Genomic DNA, 13,183 nt, shown 5'->3' with positions numbered 1-13,183 from the left:
TAAATAAATAGAAAAAAATAATAAACAATATTTTTTAAATAAAATATGTTTAAATAATAATTTAATTTTTTTAAAGATAAGTTCAAATAAAAAACAAAACTAACTTACCTTTAGATGCCTGTGAACCATTCCCAATGAGAAAGTTGATCCTGTTCTTTTTAAATGCAGAAAACTGAAAGAGTACAACATTAAAGTTTTAGTTAATTTAAAAAATTTCAATAAAACAAACAAAACACTAAATTTATATTTTAATATTTTTTTTATTAAGAATTTCGAGAGACAAAACGTTTCTGGTACAAGAATGAAATTAATAAAAAACTATTTCTAGAATTTAGACATATATGTATCAAGTCCGCTGTATAGTTGAAAACAAATAATTCAAATTTTAATGTTCCTTATTACGATAAATTTTGAATTCAAACAAACATACATATAAAATTTTTATATACACGCACTATTTACATACTTATAATATTTATACATATATTTACACTATTTACATTTTTATAAATATAAAATAAAAAACATACAATTAAAAATAAGTACAATAAAAAATATATATACAATGAAAAACATATTTTACAATAAAAAACATTTATACAAAAATGAAATAAATGTTAAAATGAAAAGACACCATTTCATTATTATATTTTGGACAAAGCATCTCCAAAAACCTGAATATTCTTATAAGAAAGATAATCAAAAATTTTATTAACAACGAGAACAGGTAAAGGTTTTGTTTCACTTAAATTTGTTAAGAAATCAGTGATATGATCGACAGAATCTCCTAAATTTTCAATTTGTAAAAATCGTCTTCTAATTAAATAGGCATAGCAGGGAAACTTTGCACTCATATTTGAAATGGAAATTAACTCATTTGTTAATTTCACATTTCTAATAATCCGTATAACACTTGAAAAATTCCCTGTCAAGAAATCGTAATACGAAAAACGCCTATCTTTAAAAATCATCGTTTTTTTCAGAGTTACAACTTCTAATTTCGATTCAGCAAAAAAATTTAATGCTTTGTCATGGTCACTAGGTTTTATATAATTATTAACATAGTCACCTAACTCATTATATTTAAGAGCAATAATCGCTATAAGAACTTGCAATCCCCGACCAACTGTCGACCAAGTATTGGACACTCGCTGTAATTCCGAAGATTTAGGCAGTTTCCACAAATCATCGGAACCTAATTCTAATAATTTTAGAACTACCTCCGGTTTATTAAAACAGGCCGACATTTGCAAAACCGTCCAGCCTTCAAAACTAATAGCATGGAGGTCGGCTCCATGGTAGACCAATTTTTCGATTGTTTGTAAGGATGGCTGTTTTTCCATCCACACAGCAGACATTAAGGGAGTGTGTCCCAAGGAATTTTTTGTTTCCATGCTATGCCCCTTTTTAACTAGTAAGTCAATCATATCAAGGTCATTGTTCATGACCGCAATATGCAGAGCAGTGTTACCCCTATATTCCGGAATTTCGCAAATCGGTAAATATTCAAGGAAAATTGCCATCTCCCTCAAACGTCCATTTTCACAGACGCTGAAAAATGGATTATAATTAAATTTTCCTTGAATAAATGGATTTGCACCATTCTCGAGTAATAAAGACAAAATGTTTGTATGAAAAATTGTATCCGGTACGTAACACAACTCATGCATCTCGCTGATGAAATATTTAAGGGACGAGTTTAAAACATGCCTAGCATCGCTGTCCCCACACACTAAGTGTAAGGGATTGCTTGGACGATGAGAATTTGTAATAAAATGGGATTCAAAGTTTAATATACAACGTTGGCTACAAAGAAAATGCATTGGATCATTTGAATAGCAGGAATTTGGATTGCTTTCCGCTCCAAAAGCTAATAAAAGTCTACATATTTCCTCATTTCCAAAATATGAGGCATAATGAAGTGGTGTCAATTCGTCGCGTGTTTTACAATTTGGATCGGCTCCTTCATTTAAAAGGAATTTAGCCGCTTCCTCATATTGTAAACATACTGCATAATGCAATGCAGTTTCACTATATCGTCCTCGATAACTAATTTCAATCGGAAAAAATCTCTCTATTGTCTCATTACTTCCTTGCTTATTAAATAACGGTCTAACATAACAAGAATTTTCTTCTAAATATTTTTCACAATCCTCTAAAATTATTTGTAAAATATTTTTATTTAAAATTTTAGCTGCAAACAAAATTAATAATGGATAATCAAGAAATTCGGGTTTAGAATATTTTTGAAGTTGTAAAAGAGCTTTTACAACTTCCTCGGTATTTTTAAATTCACAAACTTCGCTATACTTAAAATTATTATTTAAAATCGCAGCCGTCGAAAAAAGATTGTTAAAATTTAAAGGAAGTCTGTTTACGATGAGACGAACAACTTCCTCAGAACCGAATATTAATGCTTGTCGAAGTAAATTCCAATCATTAATTCTACTATGATTTAACAGTACCTTCACCATGTCCACAGAATTTTGGAGAGCGTAGAATAATGGAGATTGCTTCTGCTTGTTCCAAAGGTAAATATCTGCTCCAAGCTGACACAATATGAGCGCAGCTTCAGGTGATCCCTCCTTAGCGATTATATGTAGGAATGAATCACCATATTTATCAGCTTGCTGAACCGTTCCACTCGATGCTATCTCATTGATGCGAAGCAGATTATTTTGCTTCACTGCTTGCTTGAAGCTCCTCATGACATTATTTGAGATAGTGCTTGATGATTTTACTACGAATGCCATTTTATCAGATATTGTTCAGGAAATTGTCTAATTGTTCTGAAAAAGAAAAAAATATTTTCAAATGATTTACATTTCATAATGCATAATACAAATTTATATGCAGCAATTATATATTATTTAAATTTCTATAAACTTTGCGTAAAACAAGAATTTTTAATTCTTCTAAATGATCGGATATCTGCTATATTCTAATTAATAACGGAACACACAGTTGCCAATAACGCAATTGCGCTTTGACAACTTATATAGGTCTAAAAAGAATTTGATTACATAAATATCGCCAAAGTCTTAACTCGAGAGTTGCCAAGACAAAATGTATGGCGCTCTTTTTCATTGGAATAACAGAATTTGAGGGTAGGTTCTAGCAAGGCAGCATCACCTATATTGAAACTAAAATTGCGAAAATTTTTTACAGTGTATACTTGAAAAAAAGAAAATAAAATGCTTTGTCTTTCAGGATAATTGATTATTGTCAAGCAATATACTAGCAAAAACTTTGTTTGAGTTCAAATAATGATAAATAATAAACCAAAAATTATAAATAGGTATTATTCTTTTTTCATTAAAAATTAGTATCAAATTATTTTTTCAATTTCAAAAAATACCATTTCGTACGCTTTTTAATGCTTTAATTTTTTTAAAAATATTTTTATTTTAATGTCCTAACTGTTAATATTTATTTTACCCATTTTTTTATGCGTAAAATATTAAAATTTGCAAATAAAAAAATTTAGAAATAAAATAAAAGTTTATTTTTTTAAACCACAATAAACATAGATGAAAAAATGTAAAATAATAATATGTAGATAATATTATCTATAATATGTACGAATAGTAATATTATTGTTGTACAAATAATAAAGATAGTATGAAATTTCTACCACGTTAAAAGTATAAAATTTTTTTTGTAAATATTGTAAACAATTTTACTGCATCAAAATTTTATATTAAAAACAATTCCATGTAAAAAATATATATTTTTTTTTAATTTGAAAATTACGATCAGTTGAAATATTATTGTGATTTTAAAGACTTCATCTTTTAAATAAAAATGGGATTTTTTAAATTTTTGGTGCTTTTCCTTTTCTGCACTTTTGTCGCAGTTAACTGCCATCCTCCTGTTCCGAGAAGAGGCAGTAAGGTAAAATTTATTAAACATTATTAATTTAGAAAATTTAAAGGTATTAATAAGTGGGGTGCCAATAACTGGTTTGCCCTGGCGTATTCGATTTGCGTAATGTCTACTTAACTAAGCGGACTTTACGTAGACATTAGGTAAACATGTAAAAAAACGTATAGAAAAGCTATTACTCGACTTATTATGATAAAAAAAAGTTGATAAAAGGGTAAATGAATGTTTATAGAGTAAATTCGTACAAAATTTGTAATTAATAAAGCATTAAATAATTAATAATGAATGGAAATGTGCGCGAGGTACCTGATCAGTTCAGCTGTACAATTATTTTCGTGCTATTTTCATGAAAAGAATATAAATTAACGGCAAAAACAACTGATATTTATAAAAAAGTGTAAAATTGATTTAATTTGAGTGTTTGCAATACGAATTATTAAATAATAATTAAGTTTTTATCAAATGTGAATAGTGTTGTGAAAACCTGTGAAAACTAATGAGTTACTACATTACCGATCGCATATGATAATAAAAAGTTCTCGATGAGTGTAACAAAAAAGCTGCAATCATGTCAGTAATTTTGGACGAGAAACAATTATGAAATCAATAATTATTTGTATAACTTTATTCTGCATTTTAAAATTCACTTCTTATTTTCTTTCAAAGCAAAAGCTTGGAAGAAAACATGCTCGCACTGTATTGTAAGAACTGGTGGCGCCATCTCTGCATTCCCGGAAATTATGTACTTGGTTAAATTGCAGTTTTTGTTACACTCATCGAGAACTTTTTATTATCATATGCGATCGGTAATGTAGTAACTCATTAGTTTTCACAGGTTTTCACAACACTATTCACATTTGATAAAAACTTAATTATTATTTAATAATTCGTATTGCAAACACTCAAATTAAATCAATTTTACACTTTTTTATAAATATCAGTTGTTTTTGCCGTTAATTTATATTCTTTTCATGAAAATAGCACGAAAATAATTGTACAGCTGAACTGATCAGGTACCTCGCGCACATTTCCATTCATTATTAATTATTTAATGCTTTATTAATTACAAATTTTGTACGAATTTACTCTATAAACATTCATTTACCCTTTTATCAACTTTTTTTTATCATAATAAGTCGATTAATAGCTTTTTTATACGTTTTTTTACATGTTTACCTAATGTCTACCTAAAGTCCACTTAGTTAAGTAGACATTACGCAAATCGAATACGCCAGGGTGGCAATGTTTAGAGTGCCAATAACTGTAACAGAACGAATACTAAAGAAGTTTCTGTTAATTAGAATATTTTACCATATTTTTAATCAAAAGTGATCATTTTTCTGAATTCTGCATTAAATTTTGAATCGATATAATATCATAAGTGACAGATTCTTTAATCATTTAAATGCTTATTTAATTCATGAAGTCGTAAATTCAGCTTAAGGTGCCAATATAATATAAAGTTTATTTTATTTAGCTCCGCATTGACCAGTATCGACTTGACTCTTCATCTAACATACCTTTAATAATTATAAGATGCATACAGGAAGTGGAAAACAGAGGAATGAATAATATAAACTTATATCATGGTATACTTATGAAAGAGAATGAAAAAAATTTATTCAGAGAATTAAAACTTTCTAATAATGTCGATTTATCGCAATATTCACCTCTGACATTTCCAAAAATTATCAAACATTTTTTGAAGTAAAAAAAACAATCAATATAATTATCACAGTTTTTTCTATTTTTTTATTATCATAATAATTTTTTTTTAAATTTACTTTAGGGATTTACAGCCACATTTGATTGCTCATTATGTGACTAAAAAATTGTCACAAGCTGTAGAATCAACAGTTGATTTCAAAAAATTAAAAGCACTGATTAACGAACTTCCGCTTGTAAACCGAAAAACTCTTGCATTGCTGATGATACATTTAAAACGACTAGTTTTAAAAAATAAAAATAGCGCTTTACAATCGGAATTAAACTTCTATTATAGAGGCTCTATTTTTTCTCAACATATCCCTGCAGATAATCAGAGAAAAGTAGATGAATTTTCAATTTATTCTATTTTTACAATTATTGTATACGAAAAATGTTGGTATTTTGTTAATTATTACATTTATTATTTACAGATTATTGATGCTTTTTTTTCTCTTCCATTCGAATATTGGAATTCCATTACTAATTATACTTCAATTGTGAGTATAAATAAATAAATTTAAAAATATTTTCTTGTGAATTTTTCAATTTTACTTATTTCTAAAAGAGAAACAAAAATTCAATTAATAAATTAAGTAGAAATTGAATAAAATGAATAAATTTTTTTTTTGACATGTATTTTAATAACTTTTTTTTCTAAATTAAATAATTTGACCTTATTATTGAAATAAACAGATCACGATTCGTCAAGGAGAAAACTCGGCAATAAATGCTGAAGATGATGAAGTGGTAAAAAATATTCAATATTTTCAACGTACAAGAAATAATAATTTACTTGTGCATTTAATCCACATATTTAGAAAAAGGGTGAAATGTGACTAATTATAATTATCTATTTTTGAGTCTAAAACACTTTATTTAAAGAAAACATTGAAAATTAGAAGACCTTTTAGCAAACTTGAATTTTTTTGTTCATTATAATAGAGCTGCCGGATCAAAGAAGGGAGCATAACTAATGTAATTCATATGGATTATGCGTCATTCTTTGATCCGGCAGCTAAATTATAAACTAATCCTATTAAAAAGAAAAGAAAATATTTTTTTAAGTACATAGTTTTCTCATTTTAATGAAAATTTTTCCTCTTTTTATTCTAATAAGCAGAATCATGTATTATCGCTAGTTGAAGTTGACACAATGCAGGAATCTTCAGATGAAATGCAATCAAAAAAGGTTAAAAATGATTAAATATTTTTTAACAGAAAATATAGTTTTTAAAATTAGTATAGTATTTAATTTTTAAATTAGAAAATTTTTAATATTCATTTATTGTCAGTAATTTGTAAAAAAAAAATCTTTAACAATTCAATTCTTAAAAAATTTTAACTGAAAATCTCTTAAAATTCAATTATTTAAACAAAAAAAAATAATAATTTAAAAATTATTGATAAACTTTTTTTTATTTAGAGCATTGACCAGTATCGACTTGACTCTTCATCTAACATACCTTTAATAATTATAAGATGCGTACAGGAAGTGGAAAACAGAGGAATGAATAATATAAACTTATATCATGGTATACTTATGAATGAGAATGAAAAAAATTTATTCAGAGAATTAAAACTTTCTAATAATGTCGATTTATCGCAATATTCACCTCTGACATTTCCAAAAATTATCAAACATTTTTTGAAGTAAAAAAAACAAAATTATCCCAGTTTTTTCTATTTTTTTATTATCATAATAATTTTTTTTAAAATTTACTTTAGGGATTTACAGCCACATTTGATTGCTCATTATGTGACTAAAAAATTGTCACAAGCTGTAGAATCAACAGTTGATTTCAAAAAATTAAAAGCACTGGTTAACAAACTTCCGCTTGTAAACCGAAAAACTCTTGCATTGCTGATGATACATTTAAAACGACTAGTTTTAAAAAATGAAAATAGCGTTTTACAATCGAAAATAAACTTCTATTATAGAGGCGCTATTTTTTCTCAACATATCCCTGCAGATAATCAGAGAAAAGTAGATGAATTTTCAATTTATTCTATTTTTACAATTATTGTATACGAAAAATGTTGGTATTTTGTTAATTATTAAATTTATTATTTACAGATTATTGATGCTTTTTTTTCTCTTCCATTCGCATATTGGATTTCTATTACTAATTATACTTCAATTGTGAGTATAAATAAATAAATTTAAAAATATTTTCTTGTGAAGTTTTCAATTTTACTTATTTTCCAAAGAGAAACAAAAATTCAATTAATAAATTAAGTAGAAATTGAATAAAATGAATAAATTTTTTTTTTGACATGTATTTTAATAACTTTTTTTTCTAAATTAAATAATTTGACCTTATTATTGAAATAAACAGATCACGATTCGTCAAGGAGAAAACTCGGCAATAAATACTGAAGATGATATGCGAAATGAAGTGGTAAAAAATATTCAATATTTTCAACGTACAAGAAATAATAATTTATTTGTGCATTTAATCCACATATTTAGAAAAAGGGTGAAATGTGACTAATTATAATTAAGTATTTTTGAGTCTAAAATATTTTATTTAAAGAAATCATTGAAAATCAGAAGACATTTTTGCAAACTTGACTTTTTTGGCAACAACTTTTTTTGTTCATAATTGAGCTGCCGGATCAAAGAAGTGCACACAACTAATGTAATTCAAATGGGTTATGTGCTTTTCTTTAATCCGGCAGCACAATTATAAACTAATCCCATTAAAAAGAGAAGAAAATAAAATAATTTTTTAAGAAATCAGTTTTATCATTTTAATGAAAAATTTTCCTCCAATGTAAAACGAAAGATGTTAATTTAATAACAACTTTAGGTTCTAAATTGTCATTTGGTTCTATTTTTATACCTTAAATCGGTATTATTTTAGTACTCTCTTTTTAAAATGTCTTTTTATTCTAATTAACAGAATAATGTATTATCGTCAGAAGATGTGTCAATGCAGCAAAATTCAGATGAAATGCAACCAGAAATGGTAAAAAATTATTAAATATTTTTAACAAAAAATATCTTTTTGATAATTGGTATATTTTTTAATTATTTAATTAGCAAAATTTTTAATATTCATTGATTGACTGTAATTTGTAGAAAAAAAAATTTTCAGTAATTTAATTATTCATACAAAAAAAATAGTAAATTTAAAAAATATTAATAAAGTTTATTTTATTTAGCGCTTCATTTCAAATTATGCACTTGACTCTTCATTTAGCATACCTTTAATAGTTAAAAGATGCATACAGGAAGTGGAAAACAGAGGAATGAATGAACCATTATTATACTTTGAAATTAGCTACGAAGAGAATGGTAAAAAATTATTCACAGAATTAACTAACAATCACGTCGATCTATCGCAACAAAATCCTCTGATAATTGCCGAAACTCTCAAATTCTTTTTGAGGTAAAAAAAATCAATCAAGATTACCTCATGTTTTTCGTACTTATTTTTATTATCATAATAATCTTATTAAATTTATTTTAGATTTTTAAAGTCACCTTTGATTGTTCCTGAACTGATTAATGAATTTTCACAAGCTGTAGAATCAACAGTTGATTTCGAAAAATTAAAAGAACTGATTAACAAACTTCCGCTTGTAAATCGAAGAACTCTTGCATTACTGATGACACATTTAAAACGAGTCTTAAAACAGAATCACGTTTCACAAATGCAATTAAACATAATTTTTTAACATCTTTTTTTTCATTGTTATGCGTCTCCAAATATTGCGGGAATAGTAAATGAATTTTCAATTTTTTCTATTTTCATAATTATTCTGTGCGAAAAATTTTGGTTATTTTGTTAATTTTATTAAATTTATTATTTGCAGATTCTTGATGCCTTTTTTTCTTTTCCATTCAAATATTGGAATTTAATTACTAATTATACTTCAATTGTGAGTATAAAGTAAATAAATTTTCATAATAATATTCTTATCGATTTTTCAACTTTACTTATTTCCCAAAAAGAGACACAAAATTCAATTGTCTGACATTTCTTACTCGGTTTTCGATGTCGCTGATTACGAATCTGACATCAGTTTTTCGAAATTTAAAATTGTGGATTCGCAATATAGCGAACGTCAAAATTAAAATTTGATCGAATTCACTTAAAACTTGTTACTCAAGGATTTTTAGGGTCATTTTGAATTTTGAAAATTTTAAAAAACTGACATCATATTCGTAATTAGCGACCCTGAAAACATTAAGATACCAAGTTTTATAAAAATCCAATAAAATTTTTTTCAACACACTTTGGGGCCCTAACTGTGGAAATCTTGTCGACAGCCAAGGGGTTGAGTCCATTTACATATGACGTGATTTCTTTAGGGGTGAAGGGGGTTTAGACAAAGTATAAGGAACCATTCATTAATTACGTAAGGACGATTTTGGCTAATTTTGACACCCCCTACCCCCATGTAAAATACATAAGATTTTTCGGACCCCCCCTCGTCCTTCTTACGTAAGTTTTTAACAATTTTAATGTAATTAAAAAATTAATTACAACAATACAAATGAAAAATACTTGGCAAAATCTTACGTAAAAATGGCTTCTACCCCCCCCCCCCCTCCGACGTAAGACAATGTAGAGATTTTATAAACCCCCCTCCCCCTAAGGATCCTTACGTAATTAATTAATGGCCACTAACTCTCCATTGTAACTTAATGTGCAAACTATCTAAAAAGTATCACGAAGGGGTGGGGGGGGGGTGTAAATTACCTAAAATTTGTATCACGTAACATGTGAATGATCTTGTTAATAAAGTGAATAAAGTTTTTTTGACATGTATTTGAATAATTTTTTTTCTAAATTAAAAAATTTGTTCTTTTTTATATTGAAATAAACAGATCAAGATTCGTCAAGAAGAAAACTCGGCAATAAATACTGAAGATGATATGCGAAATGAAGTGGTAAAAAATATTCAATATTTTTAACGTACATGAAATAATAATTTACTTGTGCATTTAATCCACATATTTAGAAAAAGGGTGGAGTGTGACATAATTATAACAATGTGGTACCAAAAAAAGACTTCAAAAACTTCTTATCGGATCTAGTAGAGTTTGTAGAGCATAAAAAACTGAAAAGAATGGTGTATATTTAATTGCTTATAAACCCTCTTCTTAATTGATGACGATAAAGACCAAAAACTTTCAAAAATTTCGATTTTTTATTTATTTATTTTTTATTTCGATTGATAGTTAATTCTGCTTCAAATGACCCCTAATCGGTTGGAATTCGTTAGAATTTGTCTAAGTTAGCAGACTTTTAATTTTATATATAGTAACATTAGGTTTCATGTGTGATTTATAGTTTTTTTTAATTTTCATAAAATTTAATATATGTTTAGTGTATACTAAAATTAAAGAATACAGAGCATTTACCTTTAAATTTTATGAAAATTAAAATAAACTATAAATTACACACACATGAAACATAATGTGACTATAAAATTAAAAGTCTGCTAACTAAGACAAATTTTAACGAATTCCAACCGATTAGGGGTCATTTGAAGCAGAATTGACTATACATTTTCGATGTGTAAAATTAAGAAGGTATATCTCATCAGATAACAGTTACAAATTGATCAAAAGTATTTGGTCTTTGTCGTCATTAATTAAGAAGATACAACAAATAAAAAAATTTGAAATCAGGCAAAAAATAAGGAAGTTACAAGGATTTTTTCACGAAAAATGGTATTCCGTCTCTAAAATCAAATTTTGAGGGTGTATAAGCAATTAAATATACAGTAAGAAAAGTACCATGGTAATCACAGCCCATGAGTGCGAGTGAGACAAACTTATGCGTAACGCATGCATTCCTATGACTACCATGGTACTTTTCTTACTGTATACCATTCTTTTCAGTTTTTTATGCTCTACAAGCTCTACTAGATCAGATAAGAAGTTTTTGAAGTAATATTTTTTTGTAACACTGTGTAATTGAGTATTTTTGAGTCTAAACCATTTTAATTTAAAGAAAATACGAAAAATCATAAGTACTTTTTGCAAACTTAATTTTTTTTGTTCATTATAATTATAAACTAATTCCATTAAAAAGAAATGGAAATATTTTTTTAAGAAATCAGTTTTCTAATTTTAATAAAAATTTGTTATCTTTTTATTCTAATAAACAGATTTATGTGTTATCGTCAGAAGAAGATGACTAAGTTTAATGATAATGTAAGAATGTACTTTCTAAAGTATAAAAAAAATAATTTTAACTTAATATTCATATATATGGGCGATTCTCAAAAAAGCTTTAGCCAACAATGTCATGACATTGTCGTCAAAAAGTTACTTATTGTCTAAAGTGTAATTACTGTTACATCTCAATAGAAATATTATGTTATATTTTTCACTAAAATTATGTAAATTAACATATTTCTATTGAAATGCAACAGTTACTAAACCTTTCATTATTTTTTTAACTTTTAATTCGCGCATGAAATCATCAAAATCTCTTTTAATTTTATATAACGATTTTGGCTATTTTGTCACTTAATTCATATTCTTCTTCTTCTTTATTATTGCTTTTGGAGTTTCATCAAAAATATCTACAAAACATCAATTTCTTGTTCCTTTTCAATTTTTGACTTTTCTGTATTTTTATTTATTTCTTCTATGTTAATTCTTTCCCATCTTTATTTATATTATATGAAAGAGATTTTAGTGTTTCATTATCTCCTTCTTTTTCTTTCATTTTATTATTATTATATTTAAATCGTGAGAAAATAACTTTGTTATTATTATATTTATTGGTTTATTTTTCCCTATTTTTATTCTATTCAAACACTGAAAAAAAATTTCGGTTAGGCTATATTTAACATTACTTTCTAGTTATGTTAACCAGAATTCTAGTTGAATTAACTAGAATTCTCGTTAAAATAACCAGAATTCTGGTTAGCCTAACCAGAATCAAAATGTTAAATATACCCTAACCAGAATTCTGGTTATTCTAACTAGAATTTTTTTCAGTGAAGTGACTTCAAACAATATTATTGTTTAAACAGATTTCTATGCTAATAATTTATATACGAGTGTATATAAAATTTTTTGTGTAAAATTAAGAAAAACGCCATCTTATGTATTACTCTACTGTAAAATGATGAAATATATATGTACTTTATCAAATCAAAAAACGCTTACTAAACCGACAAAAAATTTTATTTATATCTATATATTTTCCTCAATGTTTTACGTTTTAGAAAACCTGAAAATTTTTTGTACATTAAATAAGAATAATAAAATTTGTTATAATATATTCAATATCTCATTTCTTAAATAGTAGTTTAAATATTGTTCATTTTATTAAATAGAGTATCATATTTTTAAATTAGTAATATAAACTCTTATAAAAGTGTTGTTAATTTTAAACTTTGTATATTAAAAAATTTTAACACGAATCTTTTATTTGCTAATATTTCGTAACTAAATCTTTAGTAAATTCAGATAAAAATGTCATTTAACGTTGAAATAGAATCTAAAGAAATAGTGATCACAAATTACACATTTTATATTAATTAGAAAAAAGAAAATAAATAATTATTGATTTAAAAAAAAAATAATTACTTTTATAAAATATCTCCTTAATTTGAAATT

The 13,183-nt window shown here is 26.0% G+C and overlaps 2 protein-coding genes across 9 annotated transcripts in view; one reads left to right on the top strand and one right to left on the bottom strand.

The window, feature by feature from the left end:
- The window catches only part of LOC127286794 (ankyrin-3-like), a 34,415-nt gene that overhangs the window by 17,799 nt on the left and 3,433 nt on the right, over nucleotides 1–13,183 (bottom strand). The window contains exons 2-3 of one of the 4 annotated variants that reach the window (XM_051313381.1): nucleotides 2,466–2,789; nucleotides 109–172 (exon numbers count right to left, since the gene is read on the bottom strand). In XM_051313381.1, coding sequence (XP_051169338.1) covers nucleotides 109–172; nucleotides 2,466–2,753 — 352 coding nt within the window. In that variant the 5' untranslated portion in view covers nucleotides 2,754–2,789. Of the gene's footprint in view, nucleotides 1–108; nucleotides 173–440; nucleotides 2,790–3,358; nucleotides 3,428–4,398; nucleotides 4,992–13,183 lie in introns of those variants that run through there. The other 3 variants (XM_051313379.1, XM_051313380.1, XM_051313378.1) reach the window with 3 other exon arrangements.
- On the top strand, nucleotides 3,636–12,754 carry LOC127286796 (uncharacterized). 5 transcript variants are annotated; one of them, XM_051313384.1, is made up of 16 exons: nucleotides 3,636–3,894; nucleotides 5,363–5,592; nucleotides 5,675–5,933; nucleotides 6,024–6,089; nucleotides 6,286–6,339; nucleotides 6,710–6,781; nucleotides 7,016–7,242; nucleotides 7,318–7,576; nucleotides 7,667–7,732; nucleotides 7,929–7,991; nucleotides 8,496–8,561; nucleotides 8,758–8,984; nucleotides 9,066–9,318; nucleotides 9,412–9,477; nucleotides 10,430–10,492; nucleotides 11,719–12,754. In XM_051313384.1, exons 1-13 carry the CDS (start codon nucleotides 3,805–3,807, stop codon nucleotides 9,271–9,273), a joined length of 1,887 nt encoding a protein of 628 aa, XP_051169341.1. In that variant the 5' UTR covers nucleotides 3,636–3,804; the 3' UTR covers nucleotides 9,274–9,318; nucleotides 9,412–9,477; nucleotides 10,430–10,492; nucleotides 11,719–12,754. The 5 variants fall into 5 exon arrangements, with proteins under 5 accessions (XP_051169341.1, XP_051169339.1, XP_051169344.1 ...); XM_051313382.1 differs by lacking the exon at nucleotides 11,719–12,754 and having other exon boundaries at nucleotides 10,430–11,687; XM_051313387.1 differs by lacking the exon at nucleotides 11,719–12,754 and having other exon boundaries at nucleotides 6,713–6,781; nucleotides 10,430–11,686.

The sequence above is a fragment of the Leptopilina boulardi genome, unplaced genomic scaffold (genome assembly GCF_019393585.1).
Source record: "Leptopilina boulardi isolate dan_hultmark-lab unplaced genomic scaffold, ZJU_Lbou_2.1 LbouV2_362, whole genome shotgun sequence".
NCBI classification, from domain to species: Eukaryota; Metazoa; Arthropoda; class Insecta; order Hymenoptera; family Figitidae; genus Leptopilina; species Leptopilina boulardi.
Note: the sequence above shows the minus strand (reverse complement) of the source record. Positions and strands in the feature narration are given on the sequence as shown.